Source organism: Stomoxys calcitrans, chromosome 5 (genome assembly GCF_963082655.1).
Source record: "Stomoxys calcitrans chromosome 5, idStoCalc2.1, whole genome shotgun sequence".
In the NCBI taxonomy this organism is placed as follows: domain Eukaryota; kingdom Metazoa; phylum Arthropoda; class Insecta; order Diptera; family Muscidae; genus Stomoxys; species Stomoxys calcitrans.
The window spans coordinates 94972691-95000651 of NC_081556.1; the positions used below are offsets into that span (position 1 = coordinate 94972691).

The following is a 27961-nucleotide window of genomic DNA, read 5'->3' on the forward strand; positions in this document are numbered from 1 at the left end:
TTTGTCTTTAAAAAACGTTTCATTAAAATTTTGTCTTTATTTCATTATTTCAAATTAAATCTGGAACAGTAAGTTGTACTCGGAACCACGATTTAAAAACCGAGTATGGTTCATATAGTTCTATATTTACATATAGTTGCCATATAGACCGATCTGCGGTTTCAGGTCATATATTTTGTGCCCGATTTAGCTGAAATTTGCAACAGTGAGTTGCGCTAGGCCAACTGATATCCGAACCGATTATGTACACATTAGACCCTATTTGGATATAGCTCATAAAAGCCTCATTTATTTACCGTTTTCTCTAATATTAATTGATATGGTAAGATTGAATCTATAACTTTTATAAGGCTTCTCGGTACCTGAACCAAATATGTTCAGATCGAACCAATATAGACATGGTAGAGTTATTATAAAATAGGGTAATTGATGTCCATAGTGGAGTGTATCCAAAGTCCGACTCAGTCGTACAGTCGTTTTTACTTGTTAACTTTTCTTGTGTTCTTCATTTGCTATTCGTCAATGTTTTATTTCTTTAGTTTAGTTGTATCTTCATTTCTGCAAACTTCAAAGACGTAACATTGCCCCTAAACGAATGCCATTGTACGATCTGTCCCAGTTCACTGTCATCAACTCTTCCCTTTTTGTAAGGTCCAAAGAGATTGCTAGGAAAAGGAAAGAGAAGGAAAACATTCGGTTTCTTGTTGTTTATATCGCAAACTTACCACAAATAGCATGCTTTGTGCCACCAGGCTCCAAGAAAGAGTATGGCGCAATTGTTATTTCCAAGTTGATCATTGTCTCGATCTATGGTTGTGAACTTTTGACCTTCGTTGAGGTAGAAATCATTTCCAGCTGTGCCCGTATATGTTCCTAAGCTATGAAGCATATATTGCTCTCTCTCACTGCCTATCACAAAGTTATTGTATTTAGCATAGCGCCTTTGATTGTCCCAATCCTCTAAGACAATATGCAGACTGTAGGGTGCGCTATTAGTGAGTTTGTACAGTTGTTCAAGACCTATAAAAAACTCCCCAGAGGGTTCTCCAAAGCCTTTTTTGTACTCATTCCAAGTTCGTACAAAATCTACAGAACCATCCATGCGTCTCATAATGATGGTTTCTCGGTTGTTCATATGATCTTGAAGTCCATCCAACTTCTTAATTTGCAGTTCATAAAGGTGCAACAATTTCCGATTTTGCTGCAGGTGTTGTTGTTCCAACTTTACTTGTTGCTCCGCAAGAATTTTGGTTATTTCACTGTATTCCAATTTTTGTTCAAGAAGCGCCTCTTGAGTTTGTTTGAATTTAACTTTGATTTCGTCTAATTTATTATCAAGATCCACTATGATTTTGCTAAGATTACGATTTGTCTCCAGGCATTGGTCAAATTTCGATTCCCATTCAGAGTGACTTTTGAGGGAAAGTGATGGAGAACCACACTAGAGGGCAATAATTATTAAAACTTCAAATTGCATTTTTCATTTTAAAACAGATAAAACAAGAGATTGCGTAAATATACAACATTTAATGTATTAAAATTCTCGTATATAATAACGTAAATCGTCGAGTTTTAGCTGTGTTACAATTTAAGATACGAACCTCTGCCGTTGAAATTTTGCCAATTGAATTAAAAATTGTCAGCCATAATAAACAGAAATTAATGTAAACTAATTTACGGCTTCCTTTGAGATTCGTTGGCATACTGGTCTGCTAGTTTTGATGTTTTGTCTCACACTGACACTGAGCGTTAAAAAGATCATTGAAAGTCTATGCGTTATCATGAAGAATTTGATAAGCTCATTTTATAGACAGCTTTGAAAAATCCCCTAATAAATCAATATCGCATAATAAAGAATCGAGTGTAGTATTCGTATTCGAAGAAGAACACACAGAAAACATCGTATTTACGAAAGTAAGGAAAACAAGTAAAAGCGTGCTAAGTTCGGCCGGCCGACTCTTATATACCCTCCACCATGGATCGCATTTGTCGAGTTCTTTTCCCGGCATCTCTTCTTAGGCAAAAAAGGATATAAGAAAAGATTTGATCTGCTATTAGAGCGATATCAAGATATGGTCCGGTTTGGATCACAATTAAATTATATGTTGGAGACCTGTGTAAAATGTTAGCTAATTCGAATAAGAATTGCGCCCTTTGGGGGCTCAAGAAGAAAAATAGAGAGATAGATTTATACGGCTATAGACCGATTCAGACCATAATAAACACGTATGTTGATGGTCATGAGAGAATCCGTCGTACAAAATTTCAGGAAAATCAGATAGTAATTGCGGCCTCTAGAGGCTCAAGAAGTTAACATCCCAGATCGGTTTATATGGCAGCTATATCAGGTTATCAACCGATTTCAGCCATACTTGGCTGAAATTGTTATAATACCCATACTTGTTGGGTATTATAACAAAATACTACGTGCAAAAATTCATTCAAATCGGATAAGAATTGCGTCTTCTAGAGGCTCAAGAAATCAAGACCCAAGATCGGTTTATAAGGCAGCTATATCAGTTTATGGACCGATTTGAACCATACTTGGCAAAGTTGTTGAATATCGTAACAAAACACGTCGTGACAAATTTCATTCCAATCGGATAAGAATTACGCACTCCAGAGGCTCAAGAAGTCAAGACCCAAGATCGGTTTATATGGCAGTTATACCAGGTTATGGACCGATTTGAACCATACTTGGTACAATTGTTGGATATCATAACAAAACACGTCGTTCAAAATTTCATTCCAATCGGATAAGAATTGCACACTCTAGAGGCTCAAGAAGTCAAGACCCAAATCGGTTAATAAGGCAGCTATATCAAAACATGGACCGATATGGCCCATTTACAAGACCAACTGAGCTACACTAATAAGAAGTATTTATGCAAAATTTCAAGCGGCTAACTTTACTCCTTCGGAAGATAGCGTGCTTTCGACAGACAGACGGACGGACGGACATGGCTAGATCGACTTAAAATGTCGCGACGATCAAGAATATATATACTTTATGGGGTCTCAGAAGAATATTTCGAGTAATTATAAACAGAATGACGAAATTAGTATACCCCCCATGCTATGGTGAAGGGTATAAAAATGCCAACGAAATATTTTGTCATTGCGTCCATTTCCGACCCTATAAAGTATATATATTCTTGATCAGCGTAAAAATCTAAGACGATCTAGCCATGTCCGTCCGTCTTTCCGTCTGTCTGTTGAAATCACGCTACAGTCTTTAAAAATAGAGATATAGAGCTGAAAGTTTGCACAGATTCCTTTTTTTTGTCTATATGCAGGTTAAGTTCGAAGATGGACTATATCGGACTATATATTGATCTAGCCCCCATATAGATCTTAAGCCCATAAAAGCCACATTTATTATCTGATTATACTGAAATTTGGGACAGTGAGTTGTGTTAGGCCCTTCGACATACTTCTTCAATTTGGCCCAGATCGGTTCAGAATTGGATATAGCTGCCATATAGACCGATCTCTCGATTTAAGGTTTAGGGCCCATAAAAGGAGCATTTATTATCTGATGTCACCGAAATTTGGGACAGTGAGTTAAGTTAAGCCCCTCGACATACTTCTGCAATATGGCACAGATCGGTTCAGATTTGGATATAGCTGCCATATAGACCAATCTCTCGATTTAAGGTTTTTGGCCCATAAAAGGCGCATTTATTGTCCGATGTCGCTGAAATTTGGGACAGTGAGTTGTGTTAGGCCCTTCGACATTCTTCTCCAATTTGGCTCAGATCGGTCCAGATTTGGATATAGCTGCCTATAGACCGAACTCTCGATTTAAGGTTTTGGGACCATAAAAGACGCATTTATAATCCGATTTCACTGAAATTTCACACAGTGACTTATGTTAGGCTTTTCGACATACGTGTCGTATATGGTTCAGATTGGTTTATTTTTAGATATAGCTATTAAAAAGACCAATATTTTGTTATACATAATTGAACAATGACTTGTACTTATTAGTATTTGGTCCAAGACCGAACATATTTCGATACAGCTGTTATGGGGCATAAGGTTTGCATTTTTCACAGGATTATGACGAAAGGTGGTTTGCATATATACCCGAGGTGGTGGGTATTCAAAGTCGGTCTGGACGAACTTAACGCTTTTTTAGTTGTTCTATTTGCCACACCTACGTTATATTTATGCTCACCTCCGAACCCCTTTATATTAATTTTGTCCCTCCATAGCCATATCCATTTCCGACCCTACAAAGAATATATTCTTGATCGTCATAAGAATATATTCCGTCCGTCCGTATATCTGTTAGAATCTGGCTACAGCTTTAAAAAATAGAGATATTGTGCTGAAACTGTGCACAAATTCTTTTTTACCCATAGGTTGTACTGTGGGCAAAATGATTGATTTAGCAGTTCTAAACCTTGACCGCTTAGGAGTATTTTTTACAATTTTTTTGTATTTATTTTGCGTTTTTTTTATACCCTTCACCATAGGATGGGGGTATACTAATTTCGTCATTCTGTTTCTAACTCCTCGAAATATTCGTCTAAGACCCCATAAAGTATATATATAATCTTGATCGTCATGACATTTTAAGTCGATCTAGCCATGTCCTTCCGTCCGTCTGTCTGTCCGTCCGTCCGTTTGTCCGTCCGTCTGTCTGTCGAAAGCACGCTAACTTTCGAAGGAGTAAAGCTAGCCACTTGTTTGTAACTCCTCGAAATATTCGTCTATGACCCCATAATGTATATGTATTCCTGATCGTCATGACATTTTAAGTCGATCTAGCCATCTCCGTCCGTCTGTCCATCCGTTCGTCTGTCTTCTTGAGCCACTAGAGGGCGCAATTCTTATCCGATTTGGCTGAAATTTTGCATGACGTGTTTCGTTATGACTTCTAAGAACTGTGGCAAATATGCTTCAAATTGGTTCATAACCTGATATAGCTGCCATATAAACCGATCTGGGATATTGACGTCTTCAGCCTTTAGAGGGCGCAATAATTTTCCGATGTGGCTGATATTTTGTACAACGGCTTCTCCTATGACCTTCAACATACGTGTCAAATATGGTCTGAATCGCTAACAGCCAGAAACACCTCCCCTATAAACCGTCTCCCTATATACTTCTTGAGCCCCTTAAGAGCGCAAATTCCTATTCGATTTGGCTGAAATTTTACACAATGACCTCTTCTATGGTCTCTTACATTCAATTTAATTATGGTTTGAATCGGACCGTAACTTGATATAGCTCCAATAGCATAGCAATTCTTTTCTTTTATCCTTTGTTTGCCTAAAAAGAGATACCGGGAAAAGAACTAGACAAATGCGATCCATGGTGGAGTATATATACGATTCAGATTGCAACCATTTTTCATATTTTAAAAGTTATTTTTATCTAATCTAGTCAATCCGTTTGAAACATCTCGAAATATTGATCTGCCACCCAATAAAGTTTATATATTCTCGATCGTCTTGAGATGCAAAATCAATTTAGCCATGTCCCGGCGTCTGTTCGTCTGTCTGTCGAAATCGATAGAGGTCGAACGAATAAAGCTAGCCACTTGAAATTTTGCACAGATACTCGCACTTCTTATTGATGTAGGTCATTGGAGATTACATTGGTCCATCGATTATCTGATTTGGCTATAATTTTTCACAATGACTTCTCCTGCTACCTCCAACATCTGTGTTAAATATGGTCCATAACCTGATAAAGGCTTCTCGAGCTACATAAAGCAATTCTTATTCATTTATTGCTTGATCTGTCCATTTTTCCTTTCTATCTGCAGAGAGAATTTGATGTCGGTGGATACTCAAGATAAGTTTCGGCCGAACTTTGTATACTTAAAATCTCCATGTCTGTCTGTCTTTCAGCTGCTAAGTATCTGAGTTCGTTGAATGATATCTGGGTTTCATCAAAATTCTACATCTCCATGATATCTTTGGTCTTCCTCATCTCCGCGAACCCTGTGGGTTCCATTCAATTGTTGCGTGACATATCTCGCTGTAACGAGGTTGGACGCATCGCTCTCAGGTTTATTGATCTTAGGATCAAGCCTTTAATTGGGCCCCGAAATTCGCTGCACAGGCTACCCCAAAGATTACACGTCTAGTTTCGGAAACTGCACTGCAGTCAGCCAAAAGGCTGCGGTACCTGGAGGACATCCCATGCCTAAAAGAACTAGGGCGAGTAATAGTAAGATGGGTCCAAGAACCTTTGCTAATGTCGCTGGGGACAGTTTGGTAATGGCAGTGAGAAGTGCATAACAACAACAAACCAATTTTGCCCATGAATATTTCACTAAGTGCAGTCCGATTTAAGTTTAAGCTCAATGGTAAGGAGCCTCCTTTTTATAGCCGAGTCCGAACGGCGTGCCGCAGTGCGACACCTCTTTGGAGTTTTACATGGCATTGTACCTCACAAATGTTGCAAGCATTAGGAGGGGCAGGAACAGGGCTAAATACCTAGAAATAATTGGAGTGAGATAGTCAATGGACTGTCATCACTATACTCCAATGTCCTTGCGAAATTTCCTGGGTCTCCTCCAGTTTGTGAGGAGCCGTACAAGCTTGTATCGGAGCCGTACAGACTAATTGCCTTCCGGGATCTACACTCAATTGAAATGTATCGTTGTGCACTAAAAAGGATTAGTGAGATCTGGCCAGGTCTGGGGAATCAGGAGACGACTCAGCAGTTGTTGCTGAACACTTGCCTGAGGAACTATCGACCACATCGCTTAAGTCTGGCGGATTGCAGGAGACTAAAAATCCCCCTGCCACAATCGAGACTGGAGGGAATGGCATCGAAATAGGAAATGGGACAAGCCCTGTGTGGGTGGGTCACAAAATTGGATTGGGCTCAAAGTGTGCCCAAGCGGGGAAGCACGGTACTCAAAAAATACGTCGCCAGCAGCAGTTAGTGAATCATCTAAGGATAAATCGTCCACACCGCAAGTGTCCAGTGTGCAGTGTCCTGAAGAAGAGTGGTTTCACAACTTTCTCACCTGCCCCTGGATGCGTACGGAAGCTTATCATGTCAAGTTCTAACGAATCTTGTGAGGATAAACTTCTGGTGGAATCAGAAGACGAGGCTAACACAACAGTGGTGGAAGTTCTGTGTCCTGACTATGGTCCGGTTTCTACAAATAAATCTCCACCATTGTAAGGCCGCTTCGGCGGCACTAAAGGTCCCCTGATGGCAGGGGGATTTGTTTCTTCCGTCGCTAAGCACTGAAGATTTATTAATGGCTAGCCTTGAAAGTCGCTGCTTGAAGCTGCTTCTGTAGGGAAGAAGAGCCTCATTGCAGGAAGTGATGCTAATGCACATCAACAGATATGGGAAAGTTCGGATGTCAACGAAAGGTGTGAGGTGGCGATTCGTAATAAAGGGGATAAACCGACCTCTATTACCTGGAACAGGTAGGAGGAACTAGATATTACCTTTGTATCGGAAGATATAAGTGGAAGAATATGCGACTGGGAAGTGTTGGATGACCACAGCTTCTCTGATCATCGTTATTGTAATTTCAGTCCTGTAGAAAATACTTCAGAAGTGGTCCCTCGGCAAAAACGAAGAAAGGCGGATTGGGATAAATTTCGGCATAAATTCCGCACGTCTATCCCTTCTAGACCAGAAAAGAAAGTGGAAACTACGGAGGATATAGACATAGTGGTCAAGCGAATAACGAAGGCTCTGAATGACTCGTTAGTGTCAGCATATCCTAGTGCCAAGCCAAGGTGCAAACAGCGACCGCCATGTTGGACCCCAGAGCTGGTTGGTCTAAGGAAGGACTGCAGAAAACTCTTCAACAGAGCAAAAGACACAAGAGCACCACACGATTGGGACATCTATAAGGCTGAGCTAAGAAAATATAAGGGCGAGCTGAGAAAGGCTTACAACAAATCCTGGTTAGAATTCTGCAGCTCCGTGGAGGATGCATCTGAGGCCTCTAGGCTAAGGAAAATTCTGTCCTCGAGACCTATTACGGTGGGGTATATTCAGAAGTTAGAGAATGTATGGATAAAGTCTAGTGAGGAAACACTAGAGCTACTCGTTGATACACATTTCCCGGGAAATTCTCAAATGAACAACGTGGCGCCAGAAGAGGTTGTCACTGGTATGCATTCGTCGGAGGCTATTAGGGAAATTGGTTCCAAACTAAACGACCAGATGGGTTTTGGGGTGTACACTAAGGATCTAAAACTAGTCGTATCGAAAAAGTTACCCGGCTACTGCAGTGTGTATCAAGCAGAGATCCTTGCAGTTAAGGAAGTGGTGGAATGGCTAAGATATGTCATTACGACGATCGGCATAAATATCAACTCAGACAACCAGCCAGTCATTAAATCCCTGGAGGTGTTCTCCCTCGACTGTCGCAGATCTCTCAACGAGATGGCTGAATAGTTCAACATTTATCTGTTCTGGGTGCCGGGCCACAGAGATATCCCATGGAATAGTAAAGCAGCCGAGGTTGCTAGACAAGGAACTACCCTACACATTCCAGGCATCCTGGAATCTGTGGGTATGCCTCTAGTGATATGTAAGCTAAGTTTTCAGGTTCAGGCCCGAAGGCACCGAATGATAGATGGTCACAAAGGCGGGGCTGTGAGCATTCCAAAACTATGTGAACTAATCTAGACTCGAAGAGGTCTACCGCTTTGCTGTCATCGGCTAGAACAGACGTCTCAGTCATTGTGTCCGTCATGACAGGTCACTGTCTAATCGGAAAACATGCTGACAGACTGAAGGTTGTCAGCAACGACTTTTGCAGAAGCTGTGAGGACATCCGATGATCACCGCCATCATCGGACACTAGCCGCTGGGAAAAATGTTGTTTTCCCAAGCACACCATGTGTATCAGTTACCAGATTTCCTTCTTTGTCTCTGCATGAGGATGTGCCTGATCCAAAGCCATCGGTTTGATTACAAACAAATGCACTAAGTTACCCTGTAGCACAGTAGTGGTGCAAGGTATAAAAAGTTCACATACATGGTGGGTTTCCACGTTGTTGGTAACCTTGTTTGGCACTGAATAGATGTAGCACAGTAGTGGTGCAGGGTAAAACAAGTTGCCACGTTGTTGGTAACATTGTTTGGTACTGAATGGTTCGGAGATATTCGTATGTCTGTTAGTCTACTTTATTTCAGTCGTAGACCATGGAGGTACCAACAAGAATCGGCATCATCATATACAGCACCTGTAAACCAAGAATGGCTAAAAAATCATGTTCCACACTTCATTTCGTCCACACAGTGGCTGTTCAATTCGCCAGATGCCAATCCAATGGACTTTTCTATTTGCGTAATTTTAGAGAGCAGGTTAAGGACTAAAAAGAAATTCGCCATGAAAGCCATCGTACGGGAATGGGCCAAATTACCGGCAGATTACATTCGTCGAACTTGCAACTTTGGCCAAAAATAAAGATGGAACAATATTTTTCAATTATTTTATTTATTCATATCTGATATAAAAAATATTTTCTTTATAAAATATTAATTATTGTACAATGTTCTTAATTATACCAAGACAGACATTGACAGAAATCCCATTCAACAATTAACCATTGTTGCATAATTACAATTCAAACTGTCCAAATCGAAATGTAATGATGTGGGACACTGAAAACTGTGAGCTACTCCTTTCTCGCAGAAATAGAATCTGCCACAATCTTGGCTGTCACGAACATAACCTGATTTTCCTTGGCATTGGGGAGCAAAAACTCCACCAATGTTTGAATCCATCTGCTGATTTGCAGGCGGCATTACCATAGCCTGGGAAGGACGATAAGTACTACCATTCAAGATGTTGTTGATTAATGTCAATAGAGGGTAACGCATCGCACTGCATGTACCACGAAAATCGTCAGATTCGATAGACCACACCATAATGCCAGCTAAATCTTCTTTTAGCACATACTCGGATTTTAGGGCTATACTCTTTTCATTCTCATATCCTACCCAATTGCGATCATTGTAGGCATAGGGTACCTTCTGATCACTTTCCCATTCAAGATGCCAAGCGTTTTTTTCCGTTTGGAACTTTTCACACAATTCATTGTAGCCAATTACGCCAGGTTCCACCGAATATTGACCGGCCATTCCACGACCAATTTGTGGCGCACCGACGCCATGATTGTTGGGGTCCTCCAGGGTGAATGAGCGACCATAGAACGGGACGCCCATTACCAATTTATCACGGCGTCCACCTGAAATGTTAAAAATTTCACTAATATAGGATATATACTAATCAATTTGTGTTGGTTTGTTTGTTCATATATTCCGTACAGACTCAAAAACGACTGAACCGATTTTCCCTAAAATTTTCGAAGATGGTGCAGAATAGTTACATGGTGCAAATAGGGTACTTAATTTTTTGATATCCCCTTACCCTAATTTTTAAAAAATCCTGATCTTAATCCCTAATCTTAAAAAACATTTTGGTATCCAAATTTGGGGTGGGATGCATGGGGGACCCCCCCTATCCACAACCCGCCAAATGGATATATAGACCTATCACTACAATATGGGATTCAAATGAAAGGTTACTGCAAATTTGCCCATGAACATTCTATTAAGGAACTGGCCCAAACTTCTCACAAATCAATGAGTGCTGTCCGATTCAATTTTAAGATCAATGATAAGGGACCTCCTTTTTATAGCCGATTCCGAACGACACCTCTTCGGGGAAAAGTTTTTACATGGCAAAGTACCTCACAAATGTCGCTAGTATTAGGAGGGGATAACCATCGCTGAAAAATTTCCTGGTGGTCCTGCCAGGATTTGAACCCAGGCGTTTGAGCTTCATGGGCGGACATACTAACTCCGGCGCTACGGTGACCTCCATCAAAATTAAAGGTATTTGACAATAAACAAGTTAAAGCGTGCTAGGTTCGGCCGGCCCGAAGCGAATATACCCTCCACCATGCATCGCGCTTATCAAGATTTTTGCCCTGTACCTCTTTGGGGGCAAACAAAGAATAATGCATGAGAATTACTATACATTTAGCTTTATATTAGGTTATGGACCGATTCGGGACATACTTGGTTTGGATGTTGGAGACCCTATTGGAAGCCATTGTGAAGAATGTCAGCCGAATCGGATTAGAATTGCGTCTTGTAGGGTATCAAGGAGATCGGTTCATATGGGAGCTATTTGGCACGTATGTTGAAGTCAAAGGACAAGTGGTTGAGCAAAATTTCAGCCAAATCAGACAACAACTGCGCCCTCTAGGGTAGGGGCTTTAGAAGTGCAATCACGAGATCGGTTTATATGTATTTAGACCGAATCAGGGCATACTTTACACGAGAGAAGTCATTGGTCATTATATGGGAAATTTCATGCGCATAGCCTTACTCCTTCGAATTATAGCGTGTTTGCGACCGACAGACAGAAGGTCGAACATGCCCAGATCGTCTTAAAATTTCATGGCGATCAAAAATATATATGGGATCTTAGACCAATATTTCGATGTGTTACAAACGCAATGACGAAGTTAGTATATCTCATCCTATGGGTGAGGGTATAAAGTCTAATCTGGTACTCAATTGTGGAGCCAAATGTTTGGGTGGCAACTTCACCCCCAAAACACCCCACAACGGACATATTTACCGACCCTGCCAATATGGGGCTCTAATGAAAGGTATTCAAGAGTAGAGCACGAATCATTTCTTTACTTTCACAGTCTGGGTGGTCACCACGCCCGAAGAGTACCCCTAAACCGGACACATGTACCGACCATGGCAATATGCGATTCAAAAGAAAGCTAGTCTAGAGAAGAGAAAGAATTTGAAATTCATATTTGGGGGGATATGATTGACGGGACTTCCCACCACCAAAGAATCCTAAACAGGATTTATTTATCGAGCATGATAATATATTGGGTTGCCCAAAAAGTAATTGCGGATTTTTCATATAGTCGGCGTTGACAAATTTTTTCACAGCTTGTGACTCTATAATTGCATTCTTTCTTCCGTCAGTTATCAGCTGTTACTTTTAGCTTGCTTTAGAAAAAAGTGTAAAAAAGTATATTTGATTAAAGTTCATTCTAAGTTGTATTAAAAATGCATTTACTTTCTTTTAAAAAATCCGCAATTACTTTTTGGGCAACCCTATATATGAACTTTTTTAATAAAAGGCATTAGAGGGTGAAAGAAGGTGCATTGGAGTGGAAGTTTCTTCGGCCTGGTGTCCTTTAACGTGTTATAGGTATCTCCACCTGTTTTTCTCCATTTTTTCTACCCTTTACTTCTTATCCCATATATATATATTCCATCCGATATGGACTTTTATGGCTATAGAAGCCACAATTTTGGTCCGACCTTTACAAAATTTTGCATCAGATATTTTATTTGACGTTGAAATATGTGAGCAGAATTTCATAAAAATCGATTCAGATTTAGATATAGCTCCCATATATATCTTCCATCCGATAAGGAGTTTTAAGGCTTAGAAGCCACAATTTTGGTTTGATTTTTACAAAATTTAGCATGAGGTGTTTTATTTGACATTTAGTATGTGTGCTAAATTTTATCAAAGTCCTTCCAGATTTAGATATATGTAGCTTCCATATATATCTTTCATATTATATGGTCTTTAAGGCTTTAGTAGCCACAATTAAGGTACTACCGTAGGAAAATATTTCTAGGTTCTATTCAATTTATCTATAGGTATGCAAAATTAAAATCTGACTATATTTCAACATAGATTTCATGCATTAAAAGTAGCACGCAAGTTCGATGGTGTAGGGTATTATGTAGTCGGCTCCGCCCGACTTTTGCCTTTCCTTATTGGTTTTCTTTAAAGGCGACCCTCAAAATGCCAAAACTACTAAAGACTTTACATTCCATCATATGCTGCAAGGTATAAAAACTACAAATACATCGTACACATAGTAATCTTACCTTGATTCAACCAATATTTCACTATGGCATCGAAATTTAACATCTTAGCACGTTTCGAAGTATCTAAGCGTCCGGAATACAGGGGAGCGTTTATACCCACCACTGAATCCCAAGGACCATGCAAATCGTAGGCCATAACATTAACAAAGTCCAGATATTTCATCATTTCAGGTATATCATAGGATAAGTTGGCAGAAAATTCCACTGAACCCACAGCAGCAGTTAAAATATAGCCAAAGGGTTCCAATCTAAAACAAACAAAAATTTAACAACAAATTTAAAAAAACACAAGCCTTGCTTCAAAACATACCCTTCCTTAAGTTCTTTTATCAATTGCAAAAAATTATTGCGGTCATCGTTTTGTAAATTATGCCTTTGATTTGGATATTCCCAGTCCAAGTCCAGACCATCAAAGCTATGCTTTTGTAGAAATTGTACCACTGTCTTGACAAATCTCTCTCGCTTAGCTGGATCTGCGGCAACAATTGAAAATTTCTTGGAGCCCTCATTCCAACCACCTACCGCGGCCAAGGTTTTCAATGTGGGATTTTGCAATTTCAATGCATTAAACTTTCGTATATTTCCACGTCCAAAATTATCTTCCAAATCCAAGTAGGGATCGATAATTCTCAAATCTCCATTGTCTTCAATGCCAAAGAATGCATACATAAGATGAGTGCATAGAAATGGATCGATGTCTGAACTTACATCGAATTTTCCCAAAGATTGACGGTATGTGGACCAGGTGCCATGATAACAGACGACATTCTCTGTAAATAATAAATTAAGAGATAACAAATTAAACTTTATTAAAATTTTTTAAATGTTTTTAGTGTATATAAGTTTGTATAAAACTGTTGAGTGAAGCGGACGTTTTGTTATTTTGCACCGCAAGAATATTCCGTAAATCGTAATAGGTAGTTATTTTCGGAAAAAAATTTAAGTCATTCAAGGATGACCACCACCGACAATTTTTCTGATGTTCTCGCCAGGATTCGAACCCAGGCGTTTAGCGTCATAGGCGGACATGCTAACCTCAATGACTGGAAGATTGGTAGATTGGATGAGGCGTTTAGCGTCATAGGCGGACATGCTAACCTCAGCTCTACGGTAACCTGCCTTTCAATCAATGACTGGAAGATTGGTAGATTGGATGAGGCTGATGGCGTCCAGAGACATGTAGTACTCGTACCTAACTCCGACTGTCTCGCAGACCTCAACAGGTCTGAAGGAGTTGGATCCTACGAATTCAACACGTTGAAACTGATGGTTGTATTAAAGCGGTGAGGTTTGGGGAATAAAGAGACAACTCAGCAGTTGTTGCTGTGACACATGTCTCAGGAACTACCACATCGAAGCAGGACCCGACAAGCCTTGTGTGTGGGGAAGCGAGGAAGGACGGAACACAAAAGGTACTTCAACAGTAGCTGCTAGTGAAGGAGGAATCTAAGGAATAATCGTCCGCACCGCAAGTGTCCAGTGTTGTTGTTGTAGCAGTGTGTCATGTTCTATTTTTCGTCTGCTTGATTCTCTTGAATATCCAGATTCAGGAACTCTGCGACTAAGGTTGTGTACTTCCAGATTGATCTGGGTCTGAGTCGTTTAGGTCTGGCTGGGAAGTTTCATAAGTGACGTGTGTCGTGTGGTCCCAGGTCACAATCGGGGCACACATCCTTTACGCTAGCATCAATGCTCTGTAAGAGTTGCGGCGGCTGTATCTGATGGATCGTAATTGAGCCGAACTACTCTGGTTTGCCGGGTGAGGTCAATTTCTTCAGGTGCAATGGCGGTCATTCTCCAAGAACCATATTCACCCGGTCGCTATTCACCGTATCTGCTACCGTGTCTGCATGAATGTTGTCTAGACCCCCTTGATATGTCGCTTGATCTAAAGGTTCTTTCATGTAGCGCTGAACCTCTAGCTCTGGATTATATAGATCCACCTTAAGGCTTCTGCGCGGCATTTACTGTGGCATGTGTGGAGAATGTGTTAGAGCTGTCAAATGTGACACCAAACATTTAAGGAGCCTTGGTGGTCGGTATCGTTTCTCCATCGACTTTCACATTCAGCTCATTATTCACGTCTCGCGTATTTGTAATGAACAATGTGGCTGAAGATTTGATGGCAGATATCTTCAAGTCTTTCGAACGAATTAAGCGAATGTCGTTGAAGATCAGTTGAGAAAGGTTGACCTTATCAAAGGTAGAAACAAGTGTCCAGTGTCTTGAGGAAGAGTGGTTCCACGGATTTATCAACTGACCCTGAATGAGCAAGGCGGACTCAGAAGACGAAGCTAACGCAACAGGTGGACTCAGAAGACGATGCTAACACAACAGTAGCGGAAATTCTCAATCCTGGTCCGATCTTTGCAGTTAAATCTTCACCATTAACAGGCAGCAGGTGCTAGATGTTGCAGCTGTATCGGAAGATATAAGCGGAAGGAGGTGCGACTACTGAAGTGTTGGATGACCACAGCTTCTCTGATTTTCGTTATATTAGTTTCAGCCTTTGAGAAAATACTGCAAATGTGGTGCTTCGGCAAAACAGAAGAAAGGCGAATTAAGATAAATAAAGGCACAAATTCTGCCGACTATCCCTTCTAGACTAGAAAAGAATGTGGAAACTGCGGAGGACATAGACATAATGGTCAAACGGGTCACGAAGGCCCTGAATGGCTCGGTTGTGTCAGCATGGCCTAGAGCCAAGCCAAGGGGCAAACAGCGACCACACGATTGGGACGTCTATAAGGGCGAGCTGATAAAGGCTCAGAACAAATCCTGGGAGGAATTCTGCCGCTCCGTGGAGTATACATCTGAGGCCTCCAGGCTAAGGAAGGTCCTATCCTCGAAACCTATTACGGTGGGCTATATTCAGAAGTCGGAAAATGTACGGACAATGTCTAGTTAGGAAACACTAGAACTATTGGTCGATACACATTTCCCGGTAAACTCTCCAACGGACAATTGGGGAAATTATGTCTGAGTCAGTATCAAATACAAGGTATCAGGTATCCCGTACGAGGATGACTATGAGCACCACAAGGGTTGTTAACTCTCAGTTCCGATTTAAGAGTTAAGTACGAATCAGATATAAAAATTTGGCACCAAATATGTCAAAATTGTAAATTTTGCCCATAAACATTCCACTAAGTAACAGGGGCAAACTTCTCACATATCAATGAGTGCAGTCCAATTACACCATTAAGGACAATCAGAACAAAATAGAATACTTTTAAAAGATATTTGCGAGATCTTTGCGGCTCTTTGAGAAGAGCCCGTGGTTCTGAATGTCTTGATCCCCTTGGGCTCTAGCTTCAAAATATTTCAAAGAAGTAAGTCCACCATGGATCTCATTTATCAAATTCTTTGAGTGATATCTCTTTATAGACAAGCAAAGGATAATGGTTATGGAACAATTTGGACCATACCTGGTTTTGGATAGCAGAAGTCATTGTAGGGGCGTGATATCTCCTTATGGGCAAACAAAGAATAATGGTTATGGACCAATTTGGACCATACTTGGTTTTGGATAACAAGAGGCATTGTGCAAAAATTCAGCCAAATAAGAATTGCGCCTAAGGAGTAAAATCGGGAGACCGGTTTATAAGGAAGCTATATCAGGTTATGGACCGGTTCAGACCATATTTAGAACGTATGTTTATGGTCATAGAAAAAGTCGTTCAAATATATCGGATAAGAATTGCGCCCTCTAGAGGCTCAAGTAATGATCGGAGATCGGTTTGACCGTACTTAGCACAGTTGTTGCAAATCATAACAAAACATCTCATGCAAAATTTAAGATAAATCGAATAATTGCGAATTACGACCTCTAGAGGAAGTATAATCGTTAGATAGGCTTGCATGGCTGCTTTATGAGGTTATGAACCGATCAAGACAATACTTGGATAGTTGTTGAAAGTCAAAACAAAACACTTCATGCAAAGTTTCAGCCATAAAGACTCAAGAAGTCAAGACCTGATATCAGTTTCTATGGAAGCTACATCAGGTTATTAACTGATTTTTACCATACTTATCACAGTTGTTAGAAGTCACAAAAAAACACCTCGTGTAAAATTTCAGACAAATCGGATAAGAATTGCGCCCCTAGAGGCTCAAGAAGTCAAGATCAAGGAACGGCGATTTATATGACAGCTATACGAAAACATGGACCGATATAGCCCATTTACAATCTTGAGTGACCTACATTTATACAAAACTTCAAGCGCCTAGCTAAATTCCTTCGAAAGTTTGCGTGCTTTCGACAGACGGACGAACATCGCTAACTCGACTTAGAATTTGAAAACGTCTCAGATCAATGTTTCGAAATTAGTGTACCCCATCCTAAGGTGGAGGGTATACAAAAGTTATTTTCAAAAACCCATTTAGGTGAGCTGAAAAGCCGCTGGAATGATAGTTTTTCAAATATAAGCTGGACCACATAAAAAATTAAAAATTTTTCCAAAAATATTCTAGTTGTCGTTCTAGGCTCTAAGCCGTTAGAACTCATTTTTTATAAGGAGGTCCCTTAATGGGAATATTTTTATTCCCTAAACTAAATCGACAGTTGGGTTTACCTATAAGATTAGAATTAATTATTTGTTAATTCATATTTTGATAGAGTAGTTGTTATGAATGACGATTATTAAGATTGTTATTCGGTCACTTGTGGCTTTTAAAGGGTGATTTTAGCTATTATCTCTTTGGCAACACTGGTTTAAACAGCTCACGCACGTTTCGTGTTTTGTTTCACTGTCAAACATCTTCAGTTTGGTCTATAATTTAACCATTAATCGTCTTACAAACGAACAACACTTGCAAATTTTTTAATTTTATTTTCAAAATGTGTGCTCTGTTAAGAAAGTTCAACGGGCGCTTCTTCCATTTTACGACGAAGCTCATTTTTGGCTCACAGTTTGTTGCGGTTTATGGGCTGGTGGAATCATTGGACCGTACTTCTTCAAAGATGATGCGAATCGTAACGTAACTGTGAATGGTGACCGCTACCGTGAGATGATTTCTAACTTTTTTTGCCCAAAATGCAAGAGCTTGACTTGTATGACATGTGGGTTCAACAAGACTGTGCTACATGCCACAAAGCACGCGTAACAATGGACTTATTGAGAGGCGAGTTCGGTGAACATTTTTTTTCACGTCCGGGACCGGTCAATTGGCCAACTAGATCGTGCGATTTAACGTCTTTAGACCCATTTTTTGTGGGGTTATGTTAAAGCTTATGTCTATACAGACAAGCCCGCTTCAATTGACGCATTGAAAGTCAACATTGAAGCATTTATTCGTGAGATACCGGCCGAAATGTTGGAAAGAGCATGCCAAAATTGGACTAAGCGGATGGACCATGTGTTGGAAGCCACCGTAGCGCAGAGGCTAGCGTGTGTGCCAAGATGCAGAACGCCTGGATTCGAATCCTGGCGAGACCATCAGAAAGAATTTTCAGCGGTGGTTTTCCCCTCTTAATGCTGGCATCACTTGTGAGGTACTATGCCATGTAAAACTTCTCTCCGAAGAGGGCACGCCGTTCGGACTCGGCTATAAAAAGGAGGCCTCTTATCACTGAGCTTAAACTTGAATCGGACTGCACTCATCGATATGTGAGAAGTTTGCCCTTGTTCCTTAGTGGAATGTGTAAAATTTGGGTAAAATTTGCATTTGGATGGACCATTTGGGCGCAGTCACGGTCAACATTTGCATGAAATAATCTTCAAACATTAAATAAAATGGACCGTACTATCGATTGAAATAAAGATTTCATTCATTTTTCTGAATTTTATGTTTTTTTTTTTTTTTGAAGACTTTCCTATAGCTCTTGAAAAATCACCCTTTAATTGCATAAAATAAGGAGAATATTTAAGTTTTTCATAATTTCAAATCCTCGATAATTTAAATAAAAAGTAACTATGAAACTTATTGCTAAATTTTCTGCATGTTGAAAATATCATTGCAGGGCTCCATAGCGATAAAACATGGATTTTACTAAATTTCAAAAACAGTTTGATTTACAATTTAGATTTCTATCCAATAATATTATACTCCGGCTTCTTTGAATGTTAGGTTAGGTTAAGTGAGTCTGCCATCACACTCACATAGACGTTTTCGTCTATTGTGATACCACAGGAACAGAAGAAGGAAGATGCCTTCTACAATAGTTCCTACCGTTGAACCATACAGATTGCTTTAAAAAGCCCAATAACTTGCGAATGTCCACATCCGCTAAATCAGACAGGTTCTCAAAGAAATGAGAACCTAAAGCGGAACTCCTTCTGACTGCTAGTGCGGGACACACACACAGAAGTCTGTGGTTAGAATTTCCCGCTTCTTCTTCGATGTCCTCACAGCTTCTGCAAAAGTCGTTGCTGGCAACTTTCAGTCTGTCAGCATGTTTTCCGATAAGACAGTGAACTGTCATGACGGACACAATGACTAAGACGGCTGTTCTAGCCAATGACAGCAAATCAGTAAACCTCTTCAAGTCTAGGTTAGTCCACATAGTTTTGGAATGCTCACACCCCCCTCCTTGTGTCCGTCATCATTCGTTGTCCTTCGGGCCTGGTTCTGAAAACTTATCTTACATATCGTTAGAGGCATACCCACAGATTCCAGTATCCCCGGAATGTGTAGGGTAGTTTCTAGTCTCGCAAGGTTGTCCGCTTTTCATGGCTGAACTGTTCAGCCATCACGTTGAGAGATCTGCGACAGTCGAGGGCGGTTTTTGTGTTGAGAAATACGTTCTTCAGGAATTTAATGGCTGTCTGGCTTTCTGAGAAGATATTTATGCCACTCGTCGTAATGACATTATATCTTAGCCGTTCCACCACTTCCTTAATTGCAAGGATCTCCGCTTGATACACACTGCAGTGGTCGGGTAACCTTTTCGATATGACCAGTTCTAGATCTTTCGAGTACACCTCAAAGTTCACCTGGTCGTTTAGTATGGAACCATCCGTATAAAAGTCTATGTAACTTCTGTTACCGGGGATATCGTAGTTCCAACCGGTTCTATTAGGAATAGTTGTACAGTACTTTTTATCAAAAAGCTTTGAATGTTACTTTGCAATCAAATTATCTTCAATGCATTTTCACTTTTCTTTCAAATTCTTTCGTTTTGGATTGCTTGATAGAAATAAATTTCTATTTTATGACGCACTTTTTCAATGTTCCTTCAAAATTAAATTATACTCTACGCATTTTCACTTTTATTTCAAAACACTTTCATATAATTTCAGCTTGTTTTGGATTGCATATACTTTTTTATACCCTTCACCATATGATGGGGGTATACTAATTTCGTCATTCAGTTTGTAACGCCTCGAAGTATGCGTCTAAGACCCCATAAAGTGTATACATTCTTAATCATCACGACATTTTAAGTCAATCTAGCCATATCCTTCCGTCCGTCACTCCGTTCGTCTGTTTGTCGAAAGCACGCTAACTTTCGAAGGAGTAAAGTTAGACACTTGGAATTTTGCACAAATACTTCTTATAAGTGTAGTTCGGTTGGGATAAATTGACCAAATTGGTCCATGTTTTGATATAGCTGCCAGATAAACCGATCTTGGTTCTTGACTTCTTGAGATTCTGGAGGGCGCATTTCTTATCCGATTTGGCTGAAATTTTGTACGTGGTGTTTTTGGCTTCTAGAAAGCGCAATTCTTATCCGATTTGGCTGAAATTTATATATGTATATATCGTTTTGCTATGACTTTCAACAACTGTGCTTAGTATGGTCTAAATCAGTCCATAACCTCATATAGCCGCCATATAAACCGATCTCCTGATTAAACTTCTTGGGCTTCTAGAGGGCGCAATCCATATGTCGTTTTGGTATGACTTCCAACAACTGTTCGAAGTATGGTCTAAATCGGATGATAATATCAGGTCCCAATTTGACTTTCTGAACTCCCAATTTGACTTTCTGAGCCAATGGATGGAGCAATTATTTTTTTCAGTTCATATGTAATTGAAAAAGTCATTCAAAGACATTGAAAAATGTAATCACGATGACTTCTAACAATCATGACAAGTATGGTCAATAACTTGACAAATGTGATCCATAGAGAAGGGTATATAAGATTCGGCCTGGCCGAACTTAGCACTCTTTTCATTGCTTAAAAATCCTTTTGATGTTACATCCTTCACACTACATACTTCTTTCTTTAGCTGTTGCAGCACTTTTTTGCCAAACAACCAAAAATAATGTTAATAATAAAACTTTCAAAAACATAACTTTCTTTTACGACGCGCCTTAATAGCGTATATAGATAGAACGATTTCAACTGAATTCAATTAAGTGTAAAAGCTTGTATTTATAGGGGATTCCTCGACACTCCTTGAAAAGAAATCACACTGACTTTTTTGTTTATTTAAGCCTAGCACGCATACAAGTGGAAAGATATCGAAGCGTACATGTGATCATTAACAAGATAATTGATCAGAAAAATTAAATGATATTTTATTTATAAATATGTAGGTTCCTGATAAGAAAATACATAAAATGAAGTTTCGCATTGATGCATCATCGATCGATATGATGTTGAAAGAAAGTCAATGTTTTTTAATAATTTTGATAAAGCCAACCATGCATTTGACATTGTTGAAAATCGCCAGCACCATTCGTGTTGGGGAAAATTGGCATTAATTGCTGTTCAGATGAAGTTTTAAATTTCCCAAACGAATTAACCACCATCAATCACGTTATCATTAAACATGGGAGTAATTCAAGTGAGATAAGATAAAAACCCTTACAGATAATTAAGACAGAATTTCTTGTAACTTAATATGTTTTCTTGAAAAAGAAAAACGTTGTAATTGATATTTTCAAAATACATTGACCCTATTTGTTTGCAATGCGCAAAGTATAACGTTGGTTTTAAGAGTTTTTTTTATTAATTTTACAACATAACAGTTTTTCCGCTACAATTTAAAATTTCTTTAGTTTGGCTAGTTGATTATTTCGCCGTAATGCCATTTTACGTAATCGTCGCCAATATTGTTTGGTATTGGGGTCCATTTCATCCAAAGGTATAATGCGATCTACATTCAGGGACCATAGCCAATCGGGGTATTCTGAATCAGGTTTCAACTGAAACAAATGAAGTGAAAAAGTTAGAATTTAAATTGCAAAAGCGAAAAGTATCGCTCGAAAGAATATCAATCAATAAATAACATGATACGTTGAAGCATTTTCTATGTCATTGTCCGGCTTTCACGGCTAACAGACTCCGGCACTTACCTGAGGACAAAATACCAGACATGCACTAACTAAGGGGCATGGTATGGAAAACAGTTAGGGATTTTATAAGTAGCATGGAATTCGTGACTAAGAATTTCTTTTACGAGATTACTTTTAAGTATTTAGAGCGCACAACAAGCCGATTACTTGTTTAGGCCTATGTCTATAGTGGCATGGTGCGAATTAATATCTGCACCCTTATTTTAAGCAAACCTAGCCCTAACCGATATGAAAGACGTACAGATTTGATTCTATATGAATATGAATGTTTTTCTTTTTGAGTAAAAAATAGTTTACAAGCTCTTACGTGATTCTTGCGGGTAGTTAGGGTCAAAATCAATAACCCGCAAGAATCACGTAAGAGATTATAAAACAACACTTGTCAAAAATAATAGAAATAATTTACAAGGTTTTAAATTTTGTTTGGCAGAATGTGTTAAAGTTTCTACATCATAATCTTTTGAGATATTTAGTGGACCGATATTTACTTAAAGTAACTTTTTTTTGCATTTTTATACCCTATACCACTGCTGTGGTACATTATAACTTAATTTACTTGTTTGTAACACACGGAAGGAAGAGAGATAGTCGCCTTTGATTAGTTTACGGATCGAACCAGAATCACTTCCTGATTGGATTTAGCCATGCCCGTCTGTCTGTCTGTCTGTCTTTCGGTCCTTCGGTTCATGTTAAATCAAGATCGCATAGATCGCAATTTTCATACGACCACGGTGAAATTTAGCACAGACTCTTTTTTGGATTGTAGACGAAACCTATTGACAATGTGAAAAATCAGTTCAAATTTGGATATAGCTCCCATATAAATGTTCGTCCAATTTTGATTAATATTGGAATAATGTGGTCATTTGTCAAACGATCTTCATGACATTTGGCATGAAGGGTTCTCTTATGGCTCTCGACATAACTGTTGAACTTCATAGAAGTCCGTGTGAAATACACCAGTTATGTCGAGAGTCACATCCTGTTGTTCATAGTTATTAACTGCAATACACAAATAATTGGCCGATGTGGGTTTTCTTTGTATTGGTATTGAATAAATAAAAAAATCCTTCGTGCCAAATTTCATGAAGATCGGTTTCATAGAAATCAGTCCCGGTACGGGATAAATACGAATACCATACAGGCTTAACCTCTAGAACTCGGATTTGTGTCGTGGTCATAGTTATCACAAGAAGTTCAGCTGGGAACTACGGGCGCGTCCACAGGTTGCGGGTAGTGCGATGCTCCATATACGGTGTAGCTGCAACGGCAGTCGCGGACAATCAGTGGTATTGAGTGGAGAGTCTCAGTGAGAGGACGGGCGGCACCGGCTTAAATACTTATTGCGTATCTATACGATAAGCCGACTTTTTGGCGCCTTTAAATAACCAATGGCCATTGCGTTCCCTCAGTGATCGGTCCTATGGACCGGAACGAGCTTACTCATCTTAAGGAGTTTGACGAGGATCCCTACCTTCACATACAATGAGGCTACAACAACAAAATAGAAATCGCTTCAGCTTTAGATATAGCTCCTATATATTTATATTGCCCGATTTCCACATCTAGAGCGCATTTATCAGCGGAATCATTAACGGATTTTACACGACTCTTATTTCTGCGACTAACACAATATTTCCGGTTTTCGATCGAAATCGGTACAGATTTAGATATACATAGTTTCCATATATATGTTCATCCTATTTCGATGAATAGTGCAATAACGTGGTCATTTTTTAACCACACCTTACGAAAACTTGCACACATTTTCTCTTACGACTGTTGACATTTTTAGTGAATTTTTTCAAAATCGGTTCAGATGAATACATAGGTCCCATATATTTACATTGGTATATTTCACTTTCAGAACCATAGTTGTAACAATGTTGAACAGATTTTCTCGAAATTTGGCACAGATTGAAATATTATTCATCTGAAAAACTCTGCCAAAGTCCATAAAAATCGGATCAGAAATTGATTTAGAATCCATATTGTGCTATTGCCTAATGTCCACTTACAGGTTAGTTGTAAGGTATGATATAGTCGGCTCCGCCCGACATCTGCCTTTCCTTACTTGTTTTATTTTATTTGTAAGACCGGTAACACTTGCGTATAACCGATCATATACAGAATTTAAAAAAAAATAAAAAATGCGAGTAAAATATTTTTACTGTACCCTGCGGGACCGCTTCCTCTTACCAGCCTGAACGCTGCATGACCTTTAGGCTCTCTTGTCTCGCTCTAAACAAGTGAGGAACAAACTTACTCTTTTTAATTTTGTTTCCAAGCTCACGGCTTATGTTCTTGTAAACGTGCACAATAATGTGCAATAGTTCGTCTGTTTTCTATCCTATGAAGATCCAACCCATCGTGGTGGTTACCTATCCACGAGATGGTTGTTGTTGTTGTAGCAGTGTGTTGTTTACTGAGGCAACAGCACTTGCCGATAAAGGAATCCATCGAGGCAATCCGGTACGTTCAATCGGGTTCCATGGGATTGGTTGTTGTTATTGTAGCAGTTTGTTGTATACTGAGGCGGCAGCCCTTGCCGATGAAGAACTCCATGGGATTGGTAATTTGATGGGTAGTGCAAAAACGTGGATATTTTTAATTAGTTATTGCTTCGTGACTGTTTTATCATCCTCTGCAGACTACTAAGTTGCTGCAAATCCCATGGCAGCCGGTTGTACTTACCGGATTGACCCGATGGCGTTCTTCATCGGCAAGCGCTGCCGCCTCAGTGTACAACACACTGCTACAACAACAAAAACTAATTTGCCAACGCTTCAAAAAATCTTTGGCCCTAATATAGGATAATATTTTTTGACCACCGCATTTAATTCCAAATTCATATATAACAAGATTTACATCTCTTAATTATTATGACTTACATTGGTATTTGACATCTAGACTCTTTTTAAATATCCGTTGTTCAGTGGTTATAAGGGCAAAATGTAATTAAACGACGTATTACCACGCCCGCTACGTCTATGCTTCTCATGATAACGATTAACTATGCTCATACATATGTAGTTATCCCGTGCCTGGAGACGTCTATTCTCCCGACTCGGCAGTTAAGGGTTGGTAGTTGGACTAAGCAACCCCCAGAATTACTTTAGCCCGCAGGAATTTAAAACTATGTTGTTTTCTCAAGAATGTTGCTTCTTTTATTGCTCTACGTACAGCGACTATGCCCCTTGACACTTATTGGATGCATAACTCCATAAAAGAGTTCACATAACCTACTCACCTTAATGTCTTCACCAGTTTTATAGATATTACTCCCACAAACATAATTTACCAATTTATTGGCATCGGTCTCAACTGGAATTACTTTTTTCTCCATTATGGGGCCAAGCTTACCCAACTTCTTCATTTTCTTAGCACTGGGAGCTACATAACACAAGAAAAGGTATTAATTGTGGGCCAGCTGAGCGACATCCTACAACTTATATACTTACCAGCAGCATAACTACGTATTATTGCAGCGGGAAACAAAAATCTCTGCTTTGCTATTTGCATTGAAATTTGCAAGGTATTAATTAAACTCATACTTGTAAGTTTTTTGCTAAAAAATAACAAAAAATGCAAATTTCGAATATTATTTTTGTTACAAGAAGGAACCTAACCTATAGTGTATGAATGAAATGTCATAACAATGAGAATGTCAAAATAACAAATGAAAACAAAAATATTACAGTGGAACCTTGCAATAACTTCATGATGAATTTTTCATGTTGGCGTCAGGGTTCACTAAAGAAGGTTGGGTCATTTGCCCAGCTGATGGAATTTTTCAACTCCAGAGTTGTATCCCACTAGAACACCAAATATAATAGAAAATCATGGCTCAATAATAAGTTTGATATCAACCGGCCAGATCCGACGGCATTACGTTCCCTTCTTTCTAGCATATTCACAAGAACGTCATTTTTATGAATAATATTGAGAACAAGATAATGGATTTTATGTTTTTCTACCATATGTGTGTATATCTGTGTGACTTGAATAAATTAACTTCACATAAAGAAGAGACAAGTAGCGTTGACTTAGTGACATTGAAACACCGACTTCCTATTCGAATCGACTTACTCAAACATCTGTAATTGGATACGTTCATGTAATTCGCTGTTTCTTTATTAACGATATGGATTTAATTCAAATTAATTTTTTTGGCCTTTCAAAATGTTGTGTGAAAGCGTTTACTAAATTGCTGCCGCTTCCAACTTTGATTGTATTTAATTGTTTTTTCATTTTCTTTAATGTTCATTCTAAACATTGCTCATACCGGCCAACCCGAGTCAGCTGTTCAATTTAATAGTTTTATTGGTTAGCTATACTTATAATAAATAAAGCAAATTAAAAGTATTCAATGAAAAACCTGTCATCAATGTAATAAAGGTAGGTCAATTTGCAAAACAGTTCCAAATGAAGACCTTCGCTTCATAACTAATTTAAATGAGTTGCGTCACAGCCGGCAGTTAGTGCTGATTTGATGCGCTTACTATGGACACTGGAATCAAAAATTAATTGAAATATATGCAAGCTATATATCGATTTATAATCGTACTAGGAACTACTCCATACATTTCAAGAGAACTGGTATCTGTTGTTATGCCTCTAGCGACGTGTAAGCCAATTCTTCGAGATAAGGCCCAAAATGGCAACGGATGACATATGGTAACAAATTGCGGTTGTAAACGCTACAAGATTATGTAGCCCAATATAAACTTGGAAAAGACGATAATAATTGCCAATATTTTTTTAAGATGTTCGAACACAAGTGTTGAGCTTCATATGAGGTAATGCTAGCCTTTAAGTTCTACACTGCTTACTTAAAACCTTTAGGGTTTTGAGTGTGTTTGACTAAAATAGATTTTAGATTTAAGACTAAAATAAAATTCCTATTAGCATTCCAGACTTGGGTGTTTGTTCCTCAACTTCTAATTTATATCAATAAGTGCTGCTCGATTCAACTTTTGGATAAATGAAAAAATGGACCTGCTGTTTATAGCCAGCAGTTTCACACTGTCGAGTATGCTATCTTAAGAGCCACGATGGCTTCCCTATGCATACCATTTCCAACACTATGGCCAAAAACACAAAACTATAAAAATTTAATCGTTGCTTTCAAATAAATGTTTAAATTTTGCATAAACCTATATATTTTTTGCAGGAGACTTTCTGCCCAGAACCAAGCTTAAATTCTATATATATGCAATATGGGTTTTCCTTCAAATAAAACGTTGGCGAAATGGGCAGTTTATATCGGAGTTGCCGGTATGTCAAGCATTATGTATATGAGATGGAAAGTGGAGGAAAGAATAAGTAACACAGATTATTTTAGATCTGCATTCCAAATTTTGAGACAACACAAGGGTAAGTGTGTGTGTCTCCGAGGTAAAAGAAGCTAGCCACCATTGTCCAAACCTAACCTTATATAATTTTCAGGTGCTGTAAGTTTACTTGGTGAACCCATTAAAAATATGGGATTCGACATTGGTGATGCAAATAATGCCTGCGACGGCGATAAGGCTAATTTTGAAGTTTCAGTTAAAGGTTCCAAGGAAAGAGGCAAAATGTTTTTCTGGGCAACCCGCAATGAAAAGGATTGGCTAGTTGATCATTTGGAATTGGAATTAAAATCTCAACCAGATAAACGTTTTATAATTAAATCATCCGATAAGCCAAAACCTTAAACGCAAAAGATAAAATAATTTGTACAGGGTTGACAAATAAAGTTTTATGCATAGTTGTTATTTTGTTTTAGGAAACAATAATTGTATATTTTTCATTGACATTATTGATACACATAGATGAAACTGG

At 39.0% G+C, this 27961-nt stretch overlaps 4 protein-coding genes across 5 annotated transcripts; 1 reads left to right on the forward strand and 3 right to left on the reverse strand.

Moving 5' to 3' along the window:
* On the forward strand, positions 1-27915 carry LOC106086671 (uncharacterized). Of its 2 annotated transcripts, none has more exons than XM_059369445.1 (3): positions 1-68; positions 27312-27514; positions 27587-27915. In XM_059369445.1, the coding sequence occupies exons 2-3, from the start codon at positions 27358-27360 to the stop codon at positions 27832-27834; spliced, it is 405 nt and encodes a 134-aa protein (XP_059225428.1). In that variant the 5' UTR covers positions 1-68; positions 27312-27357; the 3' UTR covers positions 27835-27915. The 2 variants fall into 2 exon arrangements, with proteins under 2 accessions (XP_059225428.1, XP_013106882.1); XM_013251428.2 differs by lacking the exon at positions 1-68 and adding an exon at positions 26436-26536.
* Positions 262-1753, reverse strand: LOC131997800 (fibrinogen C domain-containing protein 1-like). The gene is made up of 3 exons (XM_059369444.1): positions 1602-1753; positions 726-1441; positions 262-665 (listed from the first exon to the last, which is right to left on the reverse strand). Exons 1-3 carry the CDS (start codon positions 1701-1703, stop codon positions 536-538), a joined length of 948 nt encoding a protein of 315 aa, XP_059225427.1. The 5' UTR covers positions 1704-1753; the 3' UTR covers positions 262-535.
* On the reverse strand, positions 9509-21168 carry LOC106086669 (chitinase-3-like protein 1). Its single transcript, XM_013251426.2, has 4 exons — positions 21055-21168; positions 13202-13661; positions 12892-13139; positions 9509-10196 (listed from the first exon to the last, which is right to left on the reverse strand). The coding sequence occupies exons 1-4, from the start codon at positions 21128-21130 to the stop codon at positions 9541-9543; spliced, it is 1440 nt and encodes a 479-aa protein (XP_013106880.1). The 5' UTR covers positions 21131-21168; the 3' UTR covers positions 9509-9540.
* On the reverse strand, positions 21765-25789 carry LOC106086668 (large ribosomal subunit protein mL54). Its single transcript, XM_059369446.1, has 3 exons — positions 25600-25789; positions 25389-25531; positions 21765-21988 (listed from the first exon to the last, which is right to left on the reverse strand). The coding sequence occupies exons 1-3, from the start codon at positions 25688-25690 to the stop codon at positions 21827-21829; spliced, it is 396 nt and encodes a 131-aa protein (XP_059225429.1). The 5' UTR covers positions 25691-25789; the 3' UTR covers positions 21765-21826.
* Positions 27916-27961: the final 46 nt, after the last annotated feature.